The 16,315-nt window shown below is 31.7% G+C and overlaps 2 protein-coding genes across 2 annotated transcripts in view; both read right to left on the bottom strand.

The window, feature by feature from the left end:
* Positions 1-1,027: 1,027 nt before the first annotated feature.
* Positions 1,028-12,378, bottom strand: LOC139811935 (venom allergen 5). Its single transcript, XM_071776464.1, has 7 exons — positions 12,238-12,378; positions 6,998-7,119; positions 6,697-6,778; positions 3,937-4,097; positions 2,609-2,709; positions 1,732-1,826; positions 1,028-1,429 (listed from the first exon to the last, which is right to left on the bottom strand). Exons 1-7 carry the CDS (start codon positions 12,335-12,337, stop codon positions 1,383-1,385), a joined length of 708 nt encoding a protein of 235 aa, XP_071632565.1. The 5' UTR covers positions 12,338-12,378; the 3' UTR covers positions 1,028-1,382.
* Positions 12,379-12,572: 194 nt separating this feature from the next.
* LOC139811922 (acetylcholinesterase 2) overlaps positions 12,573-16,315 on the bottom strand; it is a 94,183-nt gene continuing 90,440 nt past the window's right edge. Inside the window, exon 8 of the mRNA XM_071776430.1 lies at positions 12,573-12,701. Coding sequence (XP_071632531.1) covers positions 12,654-12,701 — 48 coding nt within the window. The 3' untranslated portion in view covers positions 12,573-12,653. The remainder of the gene's footprint in view (positions 12,702-16,315) is intronic.

Here is a 16,315-nt window from a genome sequence, read left to right as displayed (position 1 = left end):
ATCTCATAACATTGATTGCTTTTTAATCTTGACAATAAATTGTTCCATCATATTTACGTTCTATATCACAACATAATCGACTAAAGTTCAATTCCGTCGTTTGGGGACACTGTATTTAATTCTGAACCAGAAAGAAATTAAACAAACAAAATTTAATTAAGTAGAAATGATAGATGAAATGTGTGCGTACGAGACCCACGGATTTTTTCCGCAATTTAAAATTACATTTCTAATTACATTTCGATAAAAATAAATAATCTGAAGACATCTTAGTTTTTCAAATCGGTTTTTGTCTGTTCTGTATAAGCATCTTTAGACATTTGCATTAAATACGAACTAGCTTTTAGAGAATCAGATAAGTCGCAATAAGAATTTCGTAAATTTTTTTTTGTTTAGGAAATACAAATATATCAATTAAAAATAATTTTACATCAATTTCTTTCATTTCTGTAGTTTTACAAATATCATAACAAAAACAATCATTCGTGATTATTGATGTATTGATGCCTATACCATGTAATAATTACATATATGTGATACGTCTACACTGCTGAAAGATTTATATTTATGCATTATGCATTATTGAACAAGTAGTAAATACTCGTTCAAAATTTGACAGCACATTGTTCTTTTACTAACTTGACGAATAATTTCTGTAAATTATGAATAGAGACTAGACGAGTTGAACTAGAATAAACAAGAGACTTTTCTAATTTTTTATCTCAAACGAGAGATATTTTCAATTAGAGAAAAACGCATCATTTTTTATGAGAACTGGATCTTGGTAGTCAAATAATATATATTAGGCACGAATAATATTTTGTGTATAATTCTTCGCCTTAGCAAAGGGATATCTTCTCGATACATTTATTTTAATGAAAAGTGTTCTTGTTTTAAAAACTTTATAAAATATGGGTCCAGTGCATATATCTACGAACAAATCACATAATTTCATTAATGTCTTTAGAGCAAAAAGAGAAAAAACCCGATATCGGGAGAATTTCAAACAATTTTTTGTACATATATATATATATATATATATATATATATATATATATATATGTGTGTATGTATGTATGTAATCCAATATCACACTCTATTTCGCAAATATGTATCTACTAGAACTTATCGCGTCAACATACACATTGATATTATGCGTAGCGGATCAGCTTATTTCCTAATTAATGAAATCTATTAATTACAATCTACGTAACGTAACCGATTATCCGAATCCTACTAGCATTAAAAGACTTATTCATCAGTATTTATTATATCACAGTCCTACGTTTCCAAAAACAATTCATTAACGATGGACAAATTGAAGAAGTTAAACACATCTCAAAACTTGCGTTCTTCATAAGTATATATCCATATTCTTCATATTATCCATATACACATAGAGCTCCCAAATAATAGTAACTTCCACGAGCTGTAATCACATAACATTCATTAACATGAGCATGCTCTGTCACTAAAGAGTATACGCGAAATATTTATTTTTCATGTTTTTTTTATCGAAAAATTAAAGATTCTGACTTATAGAAAATTAAAGATAAAATTGTATCTAATTATACAAAAGGAAAAGTATAATAGAACATGAGAGATATTCTCCGGAATGAGAAACTTTAAAATGATAATGTTATCATTAAAATTACAATTTTTATATATCTTTAAAGAAAGATATATAAAATGTTGAATTGATTATATTATAAGGCATGTTATGATACTAACAACATAATCCAGCGTATCTATTGCTGTAGGACATGCCATAATTGCCGCATGCAGGTTGGCCTAATTTGTAAGGTTGAAAGCCGAGTACATTTCCACTGAAATGACGTAAAGCCATGTTAAATGATGATTTTTATATCACATGATTTCTCCCGTGTATTTAGATTCATCGATATGTTTAAAAATTATCTTTCAAAACATTAAAATTTATTATCTACAATATATAATTCATTATCTAACAACGTTGTAGAGAGAGAGAGAGAGAGAGCCTAATTAAAAAATTTAGTTTAAATATAATTAATAAAAATAATTAGAGATTATTATATTACTTTCAATCTAAAAATGGAAGTTTATGGGAATTATGAATTAAATCTTAGATGTTAACTCGAGAATGTTTATCAGTGGAAACGTGTATGTATATCTGAAACGCTTGCACAAAATCAAAACTTGGAAATATTAATTGTATGATACTTAAAATTTCTATAATGCTATCGAAATAAAAACTCTAAATATTATTAACCGTTTTTCTGTCAAAACTATTTTTTTTTTATTATACTTTTGACGGATTATACATTTGACGCGCGCGCGCACGCGGTTTCTTTATTACAACTTATTTCTAATGAATGTGTTAAAATCAATGACATGTAGTACGTTTATTTAAGAAAAATGGAATTACAATACATAGAAACGTTATTCGTATTAATAAAGGAAATTGTCCTGGAATTATAAAAGAGTCCTTGAAAAAGTATCGTATCTCCTCGAATTAAAATCTAATTCTGTAATACTACTCGACGCAATTACTTGCATTTCCACACTTTAATACCAAAGAAACGCAAAATACAGAAAGAAGTAACGGTATTTTAAGGTATAGAATTCTTACCTCGGGCCATAGTTGCATACGTAATTTTTGGTGTAACCGCGAGCCGGATCATAGTAGAAAGAATATCCGCATCCTAACAAAAAAGTGTCGCCCCATACCAACTGGAATTAATCCAAAATATTTTCTGCAATAATATTTCAAGATCCACAAATTGCTTGCGTGTAAGCATGAAGCAAGTGAGTGGAAACGATTATACTTTGAATACTTTACAGACTTTATATAAGATCTTCCAAGTATCAAAAATACCGAAAACGCCATTTTTCTTCCATCACATATTGATAATATTTTTCTCCACTTTTCTCTTAATTTCGAATTTTTCCTTAACAAAAATATTAAAGTCTTAATAGAGATTTTAAGATATAAGGAGTCAAAAAAAATTTTTTAATCGACAATTTTTACGTAGACAGAATCTAGAATGCAAATATGTGATTAAATGTAAATATTATTTTTCTTCAAGTATAAATTAATTAAAGTTCGACTTGAGCATCTTCTATATTATGCGCCTTTTCAATAGTATGATAAATATTAATAAAGAGCAAAGAAAAGCAGCTTTTTTTGCGCGACGACAAACTCGTAGCGCTTAAACAGTCCTTTCGTAGATCGTGATTTCATGAAAACTCATAAAACGACAACAAGTTTGTAAAATAAGAATTAATTCGGCGGAGGTTGCCGATCGAGGCTATAAATCGCGAATTTTTCGGATTTATTTCGAAACTGACCTACAAATGAAACCGAACAAATCTCTAAAATTATATTTTAGCATTTAACGAAGAAAAGAGAGAGAAAGAGTTGTTCGCTCGTACAATATTTTTTTTCCATTGATGCAAAAAAATGTTTAACAGAGTTTATCATTATATATGGGCAGCAGAAAAGTTTGAAACCAAAACATTTTTATTTGATGCTGAAAGCAATTTTGTTCTAAATATGCAAACTGTAATAAAAGAAATTGATTCTCATTTCATCATGAAAACAGCGACTGTCTTTTAATGCAAAAATACGTTTGTCGAAAGTAGATTTTTCTACTTGCCCTACAAATTTGTCTCGCCCCGACGAACAAATCGAATAATGAATTAATTATTATGATACATATTTTGATACATAGTCTCGTGTTGCTTTCGTATCGCATATGCAGTAAGAAATGCGATTTTGTGATGTATATAATAAATTAACAAAGTTTTTCTTTCTTTCCGTATAGATTTTCTTTACATATTGTTTAAAACACGACTCGGATCATTAGGTTAAATGTATACGCAACGGAAAGCTCTGAGCTAACAGTTATATAACTCTTGTATCTTTCGGAACTTACAAACATAGTTCCTATTACAAACCTGTGTGTAGTGTCCGGTGATTTTGCTATAACCGGAATGATAGTATTGTACCTCGTTGAACCAGCCAGAAATTTGTCGTCTCCAATTCGGCTCACCGTCGTAAGGTCCTGGAGGCCTGGTCGTCCATGAGCGAGCAATGTTCTGTCCTACTGCAAATCTACCTACAAATCACGATCGTTTTGATCAATCAACGTGATAACATATGCGAAATGCGAACAACAGAAGGAAAGTGCATTAATTGAGGAATAATGACGAAACATATTTAGTATAAAGCTTCCAAACACAATTCTTGCCAAATGTTGCTTCCTCATAGAGGAAGCTTTGTTTTCGTAAATTCGTATATGAACCTTTGATTGCGTATAAAATTGGCCCTAATCAACCAAATTTAAAAGAATTATAAAGAGACAAGGTTAACGGCCAATGACGAGCAGCAAGGATGTTGAAAATTAAAATTATGTATTATTAACAATATTAAAATGGGGATGTTTTGGCAACACCGTGCCTTCCTCAGCCAAACTTAATTACATTAAATAAACAAAATAGTCACGAATCGTACATTTCTACATCCAAATAATTACGGTAACAATGTTATAAAGTCGCAATCAATGTACAAACGGTCTTTAGTCGGAAGATGAGTAAACGAGTATAATCTTGATATTGTTAACTGAGTAAAAACGGAATTGAAACGCATTTTTAAAAAACTTGCTTAGAAGTCCGAAGGGGTCCATGATTTATTCCACAGTCGACAATGGGAATTAATCGAGTCAAGTCAGCGAAATCTGCACGTCAACTATAGCGAGTCAACAGTTAAAAATTAAAACATGCGTTTGAGCTGTAAAAATGGAAATAAATATTATTTATTTGGTATCAGATAAACATCTCGACTCGATTTTCTTGTCGAGATTATTATCTTCTTTTTTGTCACTCGCGTCTGTACAACAAGTTTGTATATACTTTTACTTGTTAAAGAAAAAGATTATTGATAAAGATTTTTTATTCGACCTAACTGGCTATCTTTATTAATTATAATCGTCACGCTTCAATGGATTTTAATTCTTCTAAATCGAATGTAATTTTGTGTGTTACATAGATTTAGAAGAACCAAAACCGTGGTCGCCGCGTCGTCGTAATGATTATCATTTACCAAAACCACAAAATCAAAACATTACGTAATAATTCAAATTAATGAAGATGGCCAGTGTTGGGTCAAATAAAAAAGCTTTGTTATTAAATTATTTACCGGCAAAAGTTTCTGATTTAATTTAAAAAGATTATTGTTATTCTTGCTCAAAAATTAAAAAGTTATTTATTTTCTATAGCCTTATTTTATAAAAGATAACACTCATTTTTAGAAAACTTGAAATATATTTTGCGTTTAATATTATATTTTTACTTCATTACACAGTGAAGTGTGTATAGCGTTGTGCGATTATTTATTATGATAGAGATATTTTTCAACTCACGCTTTACATAGGTATTTACATTGTTATGGTTTATGTTGGTACATCTATTGCAAAGTAATTTGACTTTTGACATCTGTAATATCTGTAATAAAATTTTATAAATAATATTTCTGTACCATTAATTAATATCAATCCGTACGTCAGCATAAAAAAGCGCTTTTCTTATTAAAACAAATCGCGCAACAATAAAAAATAAAGTTGCCATGTTGGCAATATTATCGTATAATTATTATATAGCTATAGGTAATTCGACTACTATTATAATAATAAAAGATATATTGAAGCAAAAAAAGGTAACGCTAACATAATAATAATTTGATATTAATTAATTATTATTAAAATTTCGGCACAAAAGTAATAATAATCGTCAATTTTAGGTAATATTTTTGATAATAAGTATAAATTTATATTTTTAACATGAGTATAGTCTATTAGTATTTAAACTTTATTTCTCAATTTAATTAATATCTATAATTATAATTGTAATAATTTTAATTTAATAAGTACTTTTTAGCGCATTTTAACATATTCTTGCTAATACATCTTTGCAATCCTTCTTCTTGCATGTACACATATATTTATAAACGTTTAATATTTTCTTTTATTTTATTAATTAAATAATAAAATTACGTTTGCCTATAGTATATAACATAAAAAATGAATTGTAATATTCTTATTATTTCTAATTGTGGCTTTACCACTTTGTCGGCAAATGTCACTATGAAAATTTAATTATCGCAACGATGACAAAGATGCAAAGGAGACAAAAGAGGAAATTTCTACAGCGCTATTCTTCTTTGGCATTCTAACAATATTATAATATTATGTTATTCTAGAGGCGCATTAAGAGCATAATTATTATGCAAATATGAAAAAGCAATATATGTATATAAACAAATGTCTTGACTGACTGACTGACAGAGACTCATCAACGCCCAGCCCAAACCCCTAAAGCTAGAAACATGAAATTCGGGGAGTATATTCCTTCTATGACGTAAGCACCTACTAAAAAGGGATTTTTAGAACGTTGACCCTTAACGGGATATGAAAAAGAGTTAAAATGTGTTTTCACAGATTCCTCAATATCTCTTAAGCCCGATGAGATATCGACTTTGGTTACAAAGGATTTTACTTACAAAGGATTATACCCATATACAAATGCTTAAAAACATAATTCATAATTTTGCCCTAAAGGGGTAAATCTAGATTCGGGGGTGAATTATAGAATCCTTCGCATACCGTAGCGAAGCACAGCTAGGGTATCAAGCTATATAGTTACTAATAAAGTTTTACTTACGAACATTTCTCAGACTGTCGTGTGACTCGGCGCAATGATCCGCCCATCTTTGTGCTATCGCGGCAAGTTCATCATCCCATATCTACAACAACAATAAATAAATAAATAAATAAATATTCTATTACAGTTTACACATGTCACATTAGAAGTAACTGCACGTTTTTTTTACATTACATTTTTAGTTATGCATATTATCTTTCGATTAATAGTACTCCATCTTCATAAATCGTTACAGAGAACATATCTTTTGCCTTTGAAAATATCGACTTTTTAAGAAATGAGGCGAAACACATCAACTTACCATCTCCATCATATTCGCCGCACCTGGTTGACCATGTATCTGTCCCAATGCCACTAGTTGCCTCAATCGATTGTGTTCGTCCAAGATAATCTGTTTTTCCTGACACGATATACCACCGGACCCTGTAAAGTGTAAGACGATAGGTATCATGTATTCTCAAGCTGGTACTTTTCGAACAAATATATTTCTCTCTGTATCGCCACTATCGCTCACCATTGAAAAAGCGTATAACATGGTCACTCTTCCAACAACGTATATATATCGATCGTATATAAAAAAAATATACGGGATGTATTATTATACGAATAATATATTTAATTATACGTATTTGTTTTCTTTAGCAGCACAACAATTAAGAGGAGTAAGATGCCAGGAAATTTATATTGAAAGTACACGGGGGAGGGAGAGAAAAAGGGAGGGAGATGTCTTGTAGTTTTTAGTAGATAACGTTAACCTCCTGATATTAGTAATCATTTCTAATATATTATCCTAAAGAACACTGCTGTAAAAAATAATAATAATCATAACAATGTCCAATAATTAATAGATTGCAATAATAACATGTATTTTAATTAATTAATAAAATATCCGAGAATATTAAAAGCAATCTATTTTATCTATATATTTAATTTCTTTTTAATTAAATTTATTAAATTTAAATTTACTTTATTTTTTATTTAACTCTATTACTTTTGTTGATTCATATACGCAGTTTTTAAACTCCTTCATTATTTTCTATTTTCACAAAAGGAAATATGAACTTCAGATTGATAAAAAACTGTAAGTACAACCCTACTTTTTTCAATTGACGTACGTATATGATGTATTTTTTAAAATGTTTACTGTACCTACTGTATAAAATATTGTCAATTATTATTAAACTAGACCAAACTAAAAATCTAAAAAATTAATTAGATTAATTAATAATAATAAAGAAATGCTCCGCATTATTTTGTAATAGTAAAAGCACAAATGTCACATATGCAATAATTATTTTATGGTTATCTATTAAATAATTAACTTTTTCACAATTATATGATAATAAATAATTTAATTAAACATTAAAAAATATATGAATTGGCGATGCATTTATACCTCACGCGATTACACGTATTTATATTTAATACTTAATAGCAGAATTTTTTAGATTAGATAGCCGCGCACTGCACTATTTCTAATTACAAAGATTGAATAAAGAAGATAGACCACAAGTGATTTGATTTCACTTTTATCTTAAACAGTTTTTCGTCGTACCAGAACTATTTGCTCCTCTTGGATTTTTCCTTGAGATGCCGTAATCTTTTCTCACTGTTCTGTTCTTCACAGCAAGCTGCAGATTGTGCAACTATCCAAAAAACTTTCTATGGAAGTTGGTTTAGCGATGTTCCCCTTGTCTTTCTATTGGTGCATCGAGAGAACTCCCGTTTCGTAAGTTTAACTTCTTATTGGGACGGCGAACTGATGGCGTCCCTTTTATTCACTTTACTACGTCGTTTTCAACGTCGACTCGGACCAGTAATTCCTAACGATCTATAATTAGGAAGAAGTTGTGAGGCTCTAAAAGTTTTTTTCTGAAAGAGATGCATCTTCGGGTATCCATCGAATTTGCATACGATCGTTCACAAATTATATGCATTTCGTCATTCCTATTTTTATGATAAAACGTTGAACGTTAGACGTATTTGTTCGATTTGACATATGGGCAAAACACATAAGTATACATAGGTTTGTAATATTATTTGTGTACATGTGTGGGGCATTATTTATGAAGTGATCCACCCCAAATTTTCAAAGTTTTTCGATTATGCTGAAATTTGCACAAATTGTAGTCCTATTAGAACTAAAATCATTGCCCAAATTTGTTTACCCCTGTCCAACGGGTTGTCTACTTACAGGGGCTTGGATTTTTATTATTTGGGCCGTCGCGTCAAACTTCAAACGCCGATAAATGTCAGTAAACTACTCCGATTTTGAAAAACAAGGTGTGATTTTGAAAGGTCTTTTTATGCCCTTTAATGCTATAAAATCAATTTTTTTCTTAAGTCAAAATTTACTTAAGATTTTTGAAGGTAAAGATAAAAAATCGTTTCTTCTCAAATTTGGGCACCTTCGATTTTCTTCTAAAAAATCTCAAAAAATGTAGGATTCTTTCCCTTTAAAATGATTCCAGGCTGAAGATGGGCAGACTTTTAGTTTTCGAGATATGGTCCGTTTTAGGACCGAGCGCATCACCCACGGTGCAGTGTGGGCGCTATTACAAGTGCCACAGATGAATATAGCATTAAATCTATTGAAAATCGTGTGATTCTTGGTAACTTAGTGACTTTTGTAAGAGCATAGCAATAGTTCATCTTGTCTGTTGCGGAAAGTTCGATTAATATTGATTAACCTACGTTTGCTTTTCACAGTTGGTTTTATATTGTTCTTTTCGCTTTAATTTTAGGAAAAACGTCATTCCTCAGCTGTAGAGTATCTCTGAGCGGTCTTCATGATTCTTTCTGGATCCAAAGACAGCTTAATGAGGTAAATGGATGCTGTCGGCTTTACTCCTCATTGAGTTCGCTCGTTGTAGGTATATTGCAGTGCATCCAAGAGTCAAGAGATTCACATTACACTCGAGCATACTTTTAAGAAATTCTCTCTGACTAAGAAATTTTGCCAATTAATACATCTTTTCAGGAAGCAATGAAATAATATACAAATGTAGTATTATTTCTCAGCTTTCATGCATTAATTTTCTCGGTAAATTATTAAATTGAGAACCTCCACACTTTACAGTTATGTAACGCACGATAGATCTTGAACTATTCCCAAACCAGGTTATCATCATTAAAACATGGAGATTTCTCGTAAATATATATATGTGAGTGTCGTACTCGAGGCACTTTTGATAATGATCGGCGATTTGAATTTACGGCAGTCGTCGAGTTCTATTTTTTAAACAAAAATATCCTGCCGAATACAAATGTCAAATAATTTCTGCACACGAAAAAATGCTTATACTAATTTATTCTTCAAATTGATTTCTATCTTGATCGAATGGATCAGGTTTTCTGTCCGTTGATCACATCACGCGCGTATCTGTTTAAACATTCACCGGGCTACTGACGAATAATCACAAATTCATCTATAATTCTATAATATATATTTCGACTTGGTTTCTTTTTAGTTTAATATTACTGTTTTAATTTATTCCGATAAGCGTGAATAAAAATTAATTATTTCTGAACGTTATTACAGATGGATTGACGAAAAGACGTTTAAAAATATGAATTGCATTAATTTAAAAAAAGATGCTATAAATGTAATTGCATTAAAGATATATGATAATTATATTAATTAAAAAGAAAAAAAATAACGTATGATAAACAACATTTCATGAATTTCTTTTTATGTTTCTCTCCGTTGTCTCATCTCTCTCTCTCTCTCTCTCTCTCTCTCTCTCTTTCTCTCATTAAAAATTTGTTAAAGATTAATATAAAAAGCGATATGTAAAAAATGTAAAAATATTAAAATAGCATACAACTATTGTAGCATATATCTATATTGAGAGATTGTCGTAAATTTTTATCGCGGAGCATCTCTTTCGCGGTTATATTCGTTCTAATGATGAATTCGTTTTAATGATGAATTCTGATTTATATATTAACTCTTAAGACATTAGTATCCTGTTCTTGACAGTTAGATAATGAGCAGAAAAGAGATTATTAAAGGACATGAAACAACACTGTTGGCGACAATCGAGTTCCCTTTTCGGTGCACGGCAATTAATCATCATTGGAGACGACGCGACACGACGCGCCGTGTATCATTCGCTCGTTTAGCATTCATTGAAAAGGCGAAACAAACGACATCGATTCGAATGACATCCGTATTTGGTTGATGGCCGACTCGCTATGACTGGGAACATCAGTTTCTTTTTGTGCCGGAAATGAGATGGGCTTGGTACCGAGCGTATAACGATGCAATTTAGCCGACAGCTGCTATAACTCCATTCTATCGTGGAGCTCGTAGTTAAATGAATTTCGTGGGAAAGAACTTGTGTTATACTAAATAAATAGCTCTTGATCGACTAATTCTGCTTAGACTACAATTTCTCTGCTTGGTCGCCTTTGTGCAACCATTTTCTTCTTTCGATAATAAATATACCAAGTCCGATATTGGATTATTAACTTTACAATAACACTTAATTTTTTTAATATTAAGATAAAATATACTGTATCCATCCCTTCCTTTCTCTCTTTCTCTTCCTTTAGCTCGCGCTTAGATTTAGATTTACGGGAGGAAAAGCGAATTTTTTACTTTTTTTTATTAAAGCGATGATGTATCATCACTTGAGACGTGTTTATATTCGTGCTTCATAAATACTGCTTGCGCTAGTTTTATATACTGAATTATTCAATTTGATCGTCGTTCTTATATTTGTAATAACATATTAAATTTATAATTTTAAAATACATACGCACATATGTATCAAATACATGACATACTTTACGCAACAAATCAATAAATATAATGAAAAAAATGCATAAAAATTTTCAACTGTGGAAGGAAAAAGTGAATAATAATTATAAACTATTATATATGTATACTAAATGTGTATACAAAAATTCTTTGCAAACTAAATCTGTTATAACATTAAGAAATGATAATTTTCTGCTAACGTTTTAGTTTTATAGAAATTATTAAAAATTTAGCTGCTCTTAATAATAAATATTGTAATAAAATTGCTGAATAAATCGATAAATCAATATATTATTTCAAAGATTATAAATTTATTTTAAAGTTTCTCTTGAATGACAACAGACTTCATTTATCTATCATGATCAGTATATTCCTCCAAAACATGGTCACCAAAAAATTAATAAAATCTACTTTTTCTTAGCAACTTTAGAAAAGAAAGAATTTTTCTTTAATCAAACATTGTTTATCATACAATTACAATTTTTTATCTTTATTTTAATGGAACTTTCGAAGCTTGGTTACCAAACAATGAAATTTAAAAAATTGTGATAAATAATAATCTCTTTCCCACCCTCTCTCCCTCCCTCCCCCCTCTCTCTTTCTTCTTTTCTCGACATTTTCATGAAAGAGAAATTAATTGAAATTACGGTATATTCGTTGAAAATAAAGCGTAAAGCGCTCTTTTACTAATATGCTATTCGCCAATTGACGTGAAACACTTTGTATCAAGTCCAATTTATCAACATCAAAAAGTTGTTCAGACATCATATACTCACTCAGCATAGTCTTTCCGATGCACGACGTTTGGCAATGATTCACCAGCAGACATGTGACAATCAATAGGAAAAGGCCGGCGTTTCTCTCGGTGAGCGTCATAGTGACAGACAAAGGATTCCACCAGCTTCAAAATACGAAACAAATTCTGGAGGCGAACACAGAAAGACTTGATTAGGACGCAAACTCGTAGTGATCTTGGCAATCAAGATTTGGTCTCCTTTAAATCTCGACGACAATCAAGAAGTGGAGCAAGCTGGCGCAAGGATTCAAGTGAAACAAGCACGACTTCAAGTCGTTCACTTCGGCACGTGTTGGACCAATCGGTCGATTAAATCGGCCAATTTACGACCGTCCGGAGATATCGACGTATAGGAAGTCGGAACCGTCCGCAAACCGGTCGGTGGAACGATCCAAACTAATAGCCAGCCACGCTGATTCCTCGTGACTTTATATATCGTGCCACCTGTGCCATAGTATGTCCATGTAATTGTTAATGAACCGTTGCAGTGGGGAGTGCTGCTCAATACGCGGGAACAGGGTAACTTTGATTTAGTATACATATACGCTCAAGGTTCAAGGTTGAATGCGGACTCGGTGATTCGAAAAACTGCCCACTACAGTCGATAGATTTAATTGCAATCGTTTCATTTAAAATCCACAAAGCAGAGCGCGTTTTTTTTGCGCCAAATACTGTCGTTGGCTGTTCTCGATTGGGCTTTCCAAATAAATGGGAAATTTGAATTTTCGTTAAAATTAATACAAACTTGAAACAAAAACGTGTAACGTATAACATATTTCGATAATATCCTGGCAATATTTTGGCGTGGTACATTTTTCAATATGCGATATGCGAGACACTCTTCTTTATAGAGTATATTGTATTTGATAATCAAAATATTAAATATGACAAAAGTTTTATCTTAATAAATTTGTATATCCCAAGAACAAAAAGATAACACTGCAATGTAAAATAAAAACGTGTTCTAATGATGAATGGATTATAACAATGATTATAACAAGTTCTCGATGAGGAAAGGTAAGCTCTCTAATTAAGCTAAATAAATCCTTAATAATATCCAACAAAGTAAAACTCACAAAATGACTCTCCATTAATGTATTAGCATGAATTACTGTACAACTTTGATTATCGATTTTTGAACGTCAGATTCAATTCGTTTTTCGTCGACTTACTCCTTTCGTGACTTTTTGTCGTGCGCTTTTGCAACAATGGATCGAAAAAAGTTAATAGAAATTTCTCTCAAACTTAACCTGTAGTCGTCTATTGATCGTCTAACCAGCTAACTTGTCTAAATTAAAGAGAGATATGTTTAAAGCAACCTGATCAAAACTGAAAAATTTCTTGTAGAGAGGAAGGAAGGGCATTACAAATAATTTAAAATTAGTCAAATTTATTATCTAGAGAGCACGTGCCGAGTAATGAGATTCTATTATTAATCTTTTCATCTCTAAAAGAGGCATTTACAGTTCCTGGCCATATTATATTTATATTTATACGATACCGTCTATTGATTATTATTGTTATAATTCATCGAATTGTGTCAAGAAACTATTGTTTTACAGAAGATAGTCATTTGTTTATAATGTATTTGAAAATGTGTGCAGGGAACGGGTAAAAAGAGAAGAAGCAAAGAAAGTGGTTACCACAAAAACACAGCTGTTTGATAAAATTATTTATGTCTGGAATCATCATTCACAGATGCAAGAGACATACAAACATTAATAGTATGCTAAGATGAATCGAAACTTTAAAATAACCGTCAAAGGCGGCTTGACTAAATATTAAAAATATATGTATTTTTTGACTGCCTAAATATCCTAAATAATTGACAAAAATAATTAAATACATGATTATTACTATCGAATCTGTATTATATCTTTTTTGTACAGTGTGCTCTCTCTCTCTCTCTCTCTCTCTCTCTCTCTGTCCTCGGCGACATTATAGCTCCAATATTTTCATTTCGGCAATTTATTTCCAGTCACTCTTTTCTTTTGCGATATCTGAACAGGTTTAGGCTCGCACGAATAACAGCTGTTGTGAGCTTCAAGTTTAGCTCTTATTTTTCCGTGCGATTTCTAGGAATCGCCATATCCGGTCATTTTGTATATCTATCTGAACTCAAGACGTTCGCCGAGTAAAATCGCAAAAAGACTCGGACGATGTTATTTTATTTTCGCAATCATGAATTAGCCGCTTCTGATAGAATTTCACACTCTCACATGTGCAATTGGCCGTCTGTCGCGAATTAGCGTACTTTCTGTTTTCTTATTCTCTTTTTAATAAAAGACGACACATGCGACATACCGCAAAGGTATCGCATCATATACCTAATAAGAAAATCTTTTCTGTATGTACATGCGACACCCGCAATGCAGAAATGTCAATCAAATAACTGATTTCAAAATTAATTGTAATTTAACAGAATTTTATTTTTTAGAATTTAGAAAGAATTATTAAAGCATATGAATTGAAACATTGCATAACTCTTATTTTTTGAAATTTATAAAGAATTGATTATAAAAGTATATGGATTGAAACATTTCATGACTCTCTTTCCCCGTGCGCGCACGTGTGTGTGTGTGCGTATGTGTGTAATTGCGATGACTTTTTCAGTCACATCTAATAAGATAAAGATAAGAAAATGTTTCGCAGAAACGTGCTTTCATATTTAGCCTAAATTTCGATGAGGACACGTTTGAGGTTTATACGATATGCGAGCCAGTTCTATATGATTCGCAAAATTTGAATAATTATTCGCCGCTGGCGTCGTTGTTTATCTATCTTCAGAATCAAAAAGAAGATGTAGTGAATGAACGCCTGGTGTCTCTTTAATGCGCGGATAAAACTTTTTTTTCTCCTTGCTGAGCGTTTCCTAAGTTTTACAGCTACTTAGCATATTTAGAGTCTCATAAAAAAAGTCTCTCTCGTTCTGTGATAACTTGCTCGGAGGTCACCTGGAATCACGTTTTTCGCCTAATGAACAACGTTTAACCAGCGAGCCGACCGGTTCAGTCAATTAATCAGGTTGTGATTTGTCGTATGGGACCAGACAGCCAGGCACCAAAGACCGTAGTTTCCTCCAGTAAGATATATAAGGTGTCTCAGTTGCCCTGTACGTTGCCCTGTATTATTCCTGTAAAGGCATTTCCTTTTTATCCGTAATTAGTAGAAAAATTTTGCACGCGTGTCCTTGCGTGTAATATATTTTATATAAGATGTCTCATAATTGTTTAACTAATAAAACTTTGATTTTAGGTTTATTAATTAAAAAGATATTGATAATTGATAAGTTAATTTAATTTTTAATATTATTAACATTAAATTAATAATAATTAAATTGTCTCAATCAGAAAAATCTGCAAACTTTATAAAAAAGTCTGCATTAAACTCGCAATTTCTTTTTAAAATACACAATTATTTTAAAACTTCTGCCTTTTCTTTCATTTATTACATTACACACGTACGCACGCATAATGAGTCAAAGAAAAGGGGAGAGCACGAATGCAACATCGTTATATTTATTCTGGTCCCGCCAATAAATATTCCTGCTTGTGGCCAAGTAATCGCAGCATGTTGAACGACTGAATCCAATACGTGCTGGATGCAAACATGCGACTCTCATATCCGTCGGGTTTCCCTAGACAGCCGCTCAAATGCGAGAATGCAATCGGTCGATCTGCGATTCAAAGCAGAGCAAATTAAAGTTGTGCGCTACAGGTGCAGTGCATCCTTCAAAGATAGGAACGTAATATCGGATCAGATCGGACCGGATCGGTGTAAGGGGCGGGAAAGGATTGAGAATCAAACGTGCCGAGGTGGCAGGTCAACGTCAACCTTTTTCTTTTCCATCCTAGCGAACATCGCCGAGAGTTATCCGTTAAAAGGGAGGAAGTGCGCCTCGAGATGAGAAGAACCAAGAAAAGAGAAAAAACATAACAAAAAAACCTGAATCCCTTGAATCAGTTCTCAGAGCGACAATTTCAAAACTCGATAAGATTTCTTTATTAAGGACCTTATTCTTAACAAGTCTATTTACTGTTTATATAATAATTGACGAA

The sequence above is a fragment of the Temnothorax longispinosus genome, chromosome 4, assembly GCF_030848805.1.
Source record: "Temnothorax longispinosus isolate EJ_2023e chromosome 4, Tlon_JGU_v1, whole genome shotgun sequence".
Taxonomy (NCBI): domain Eukaryota; kingdom Metazoa; phylum Arthropoda; class Insecta; order Hymenoptera; family Formicidae; genus Temnothorax; species Temnothorax longispinosus.
This window is presented reverse-complemented; position numbering and strand designations above follow the sequence as displayed.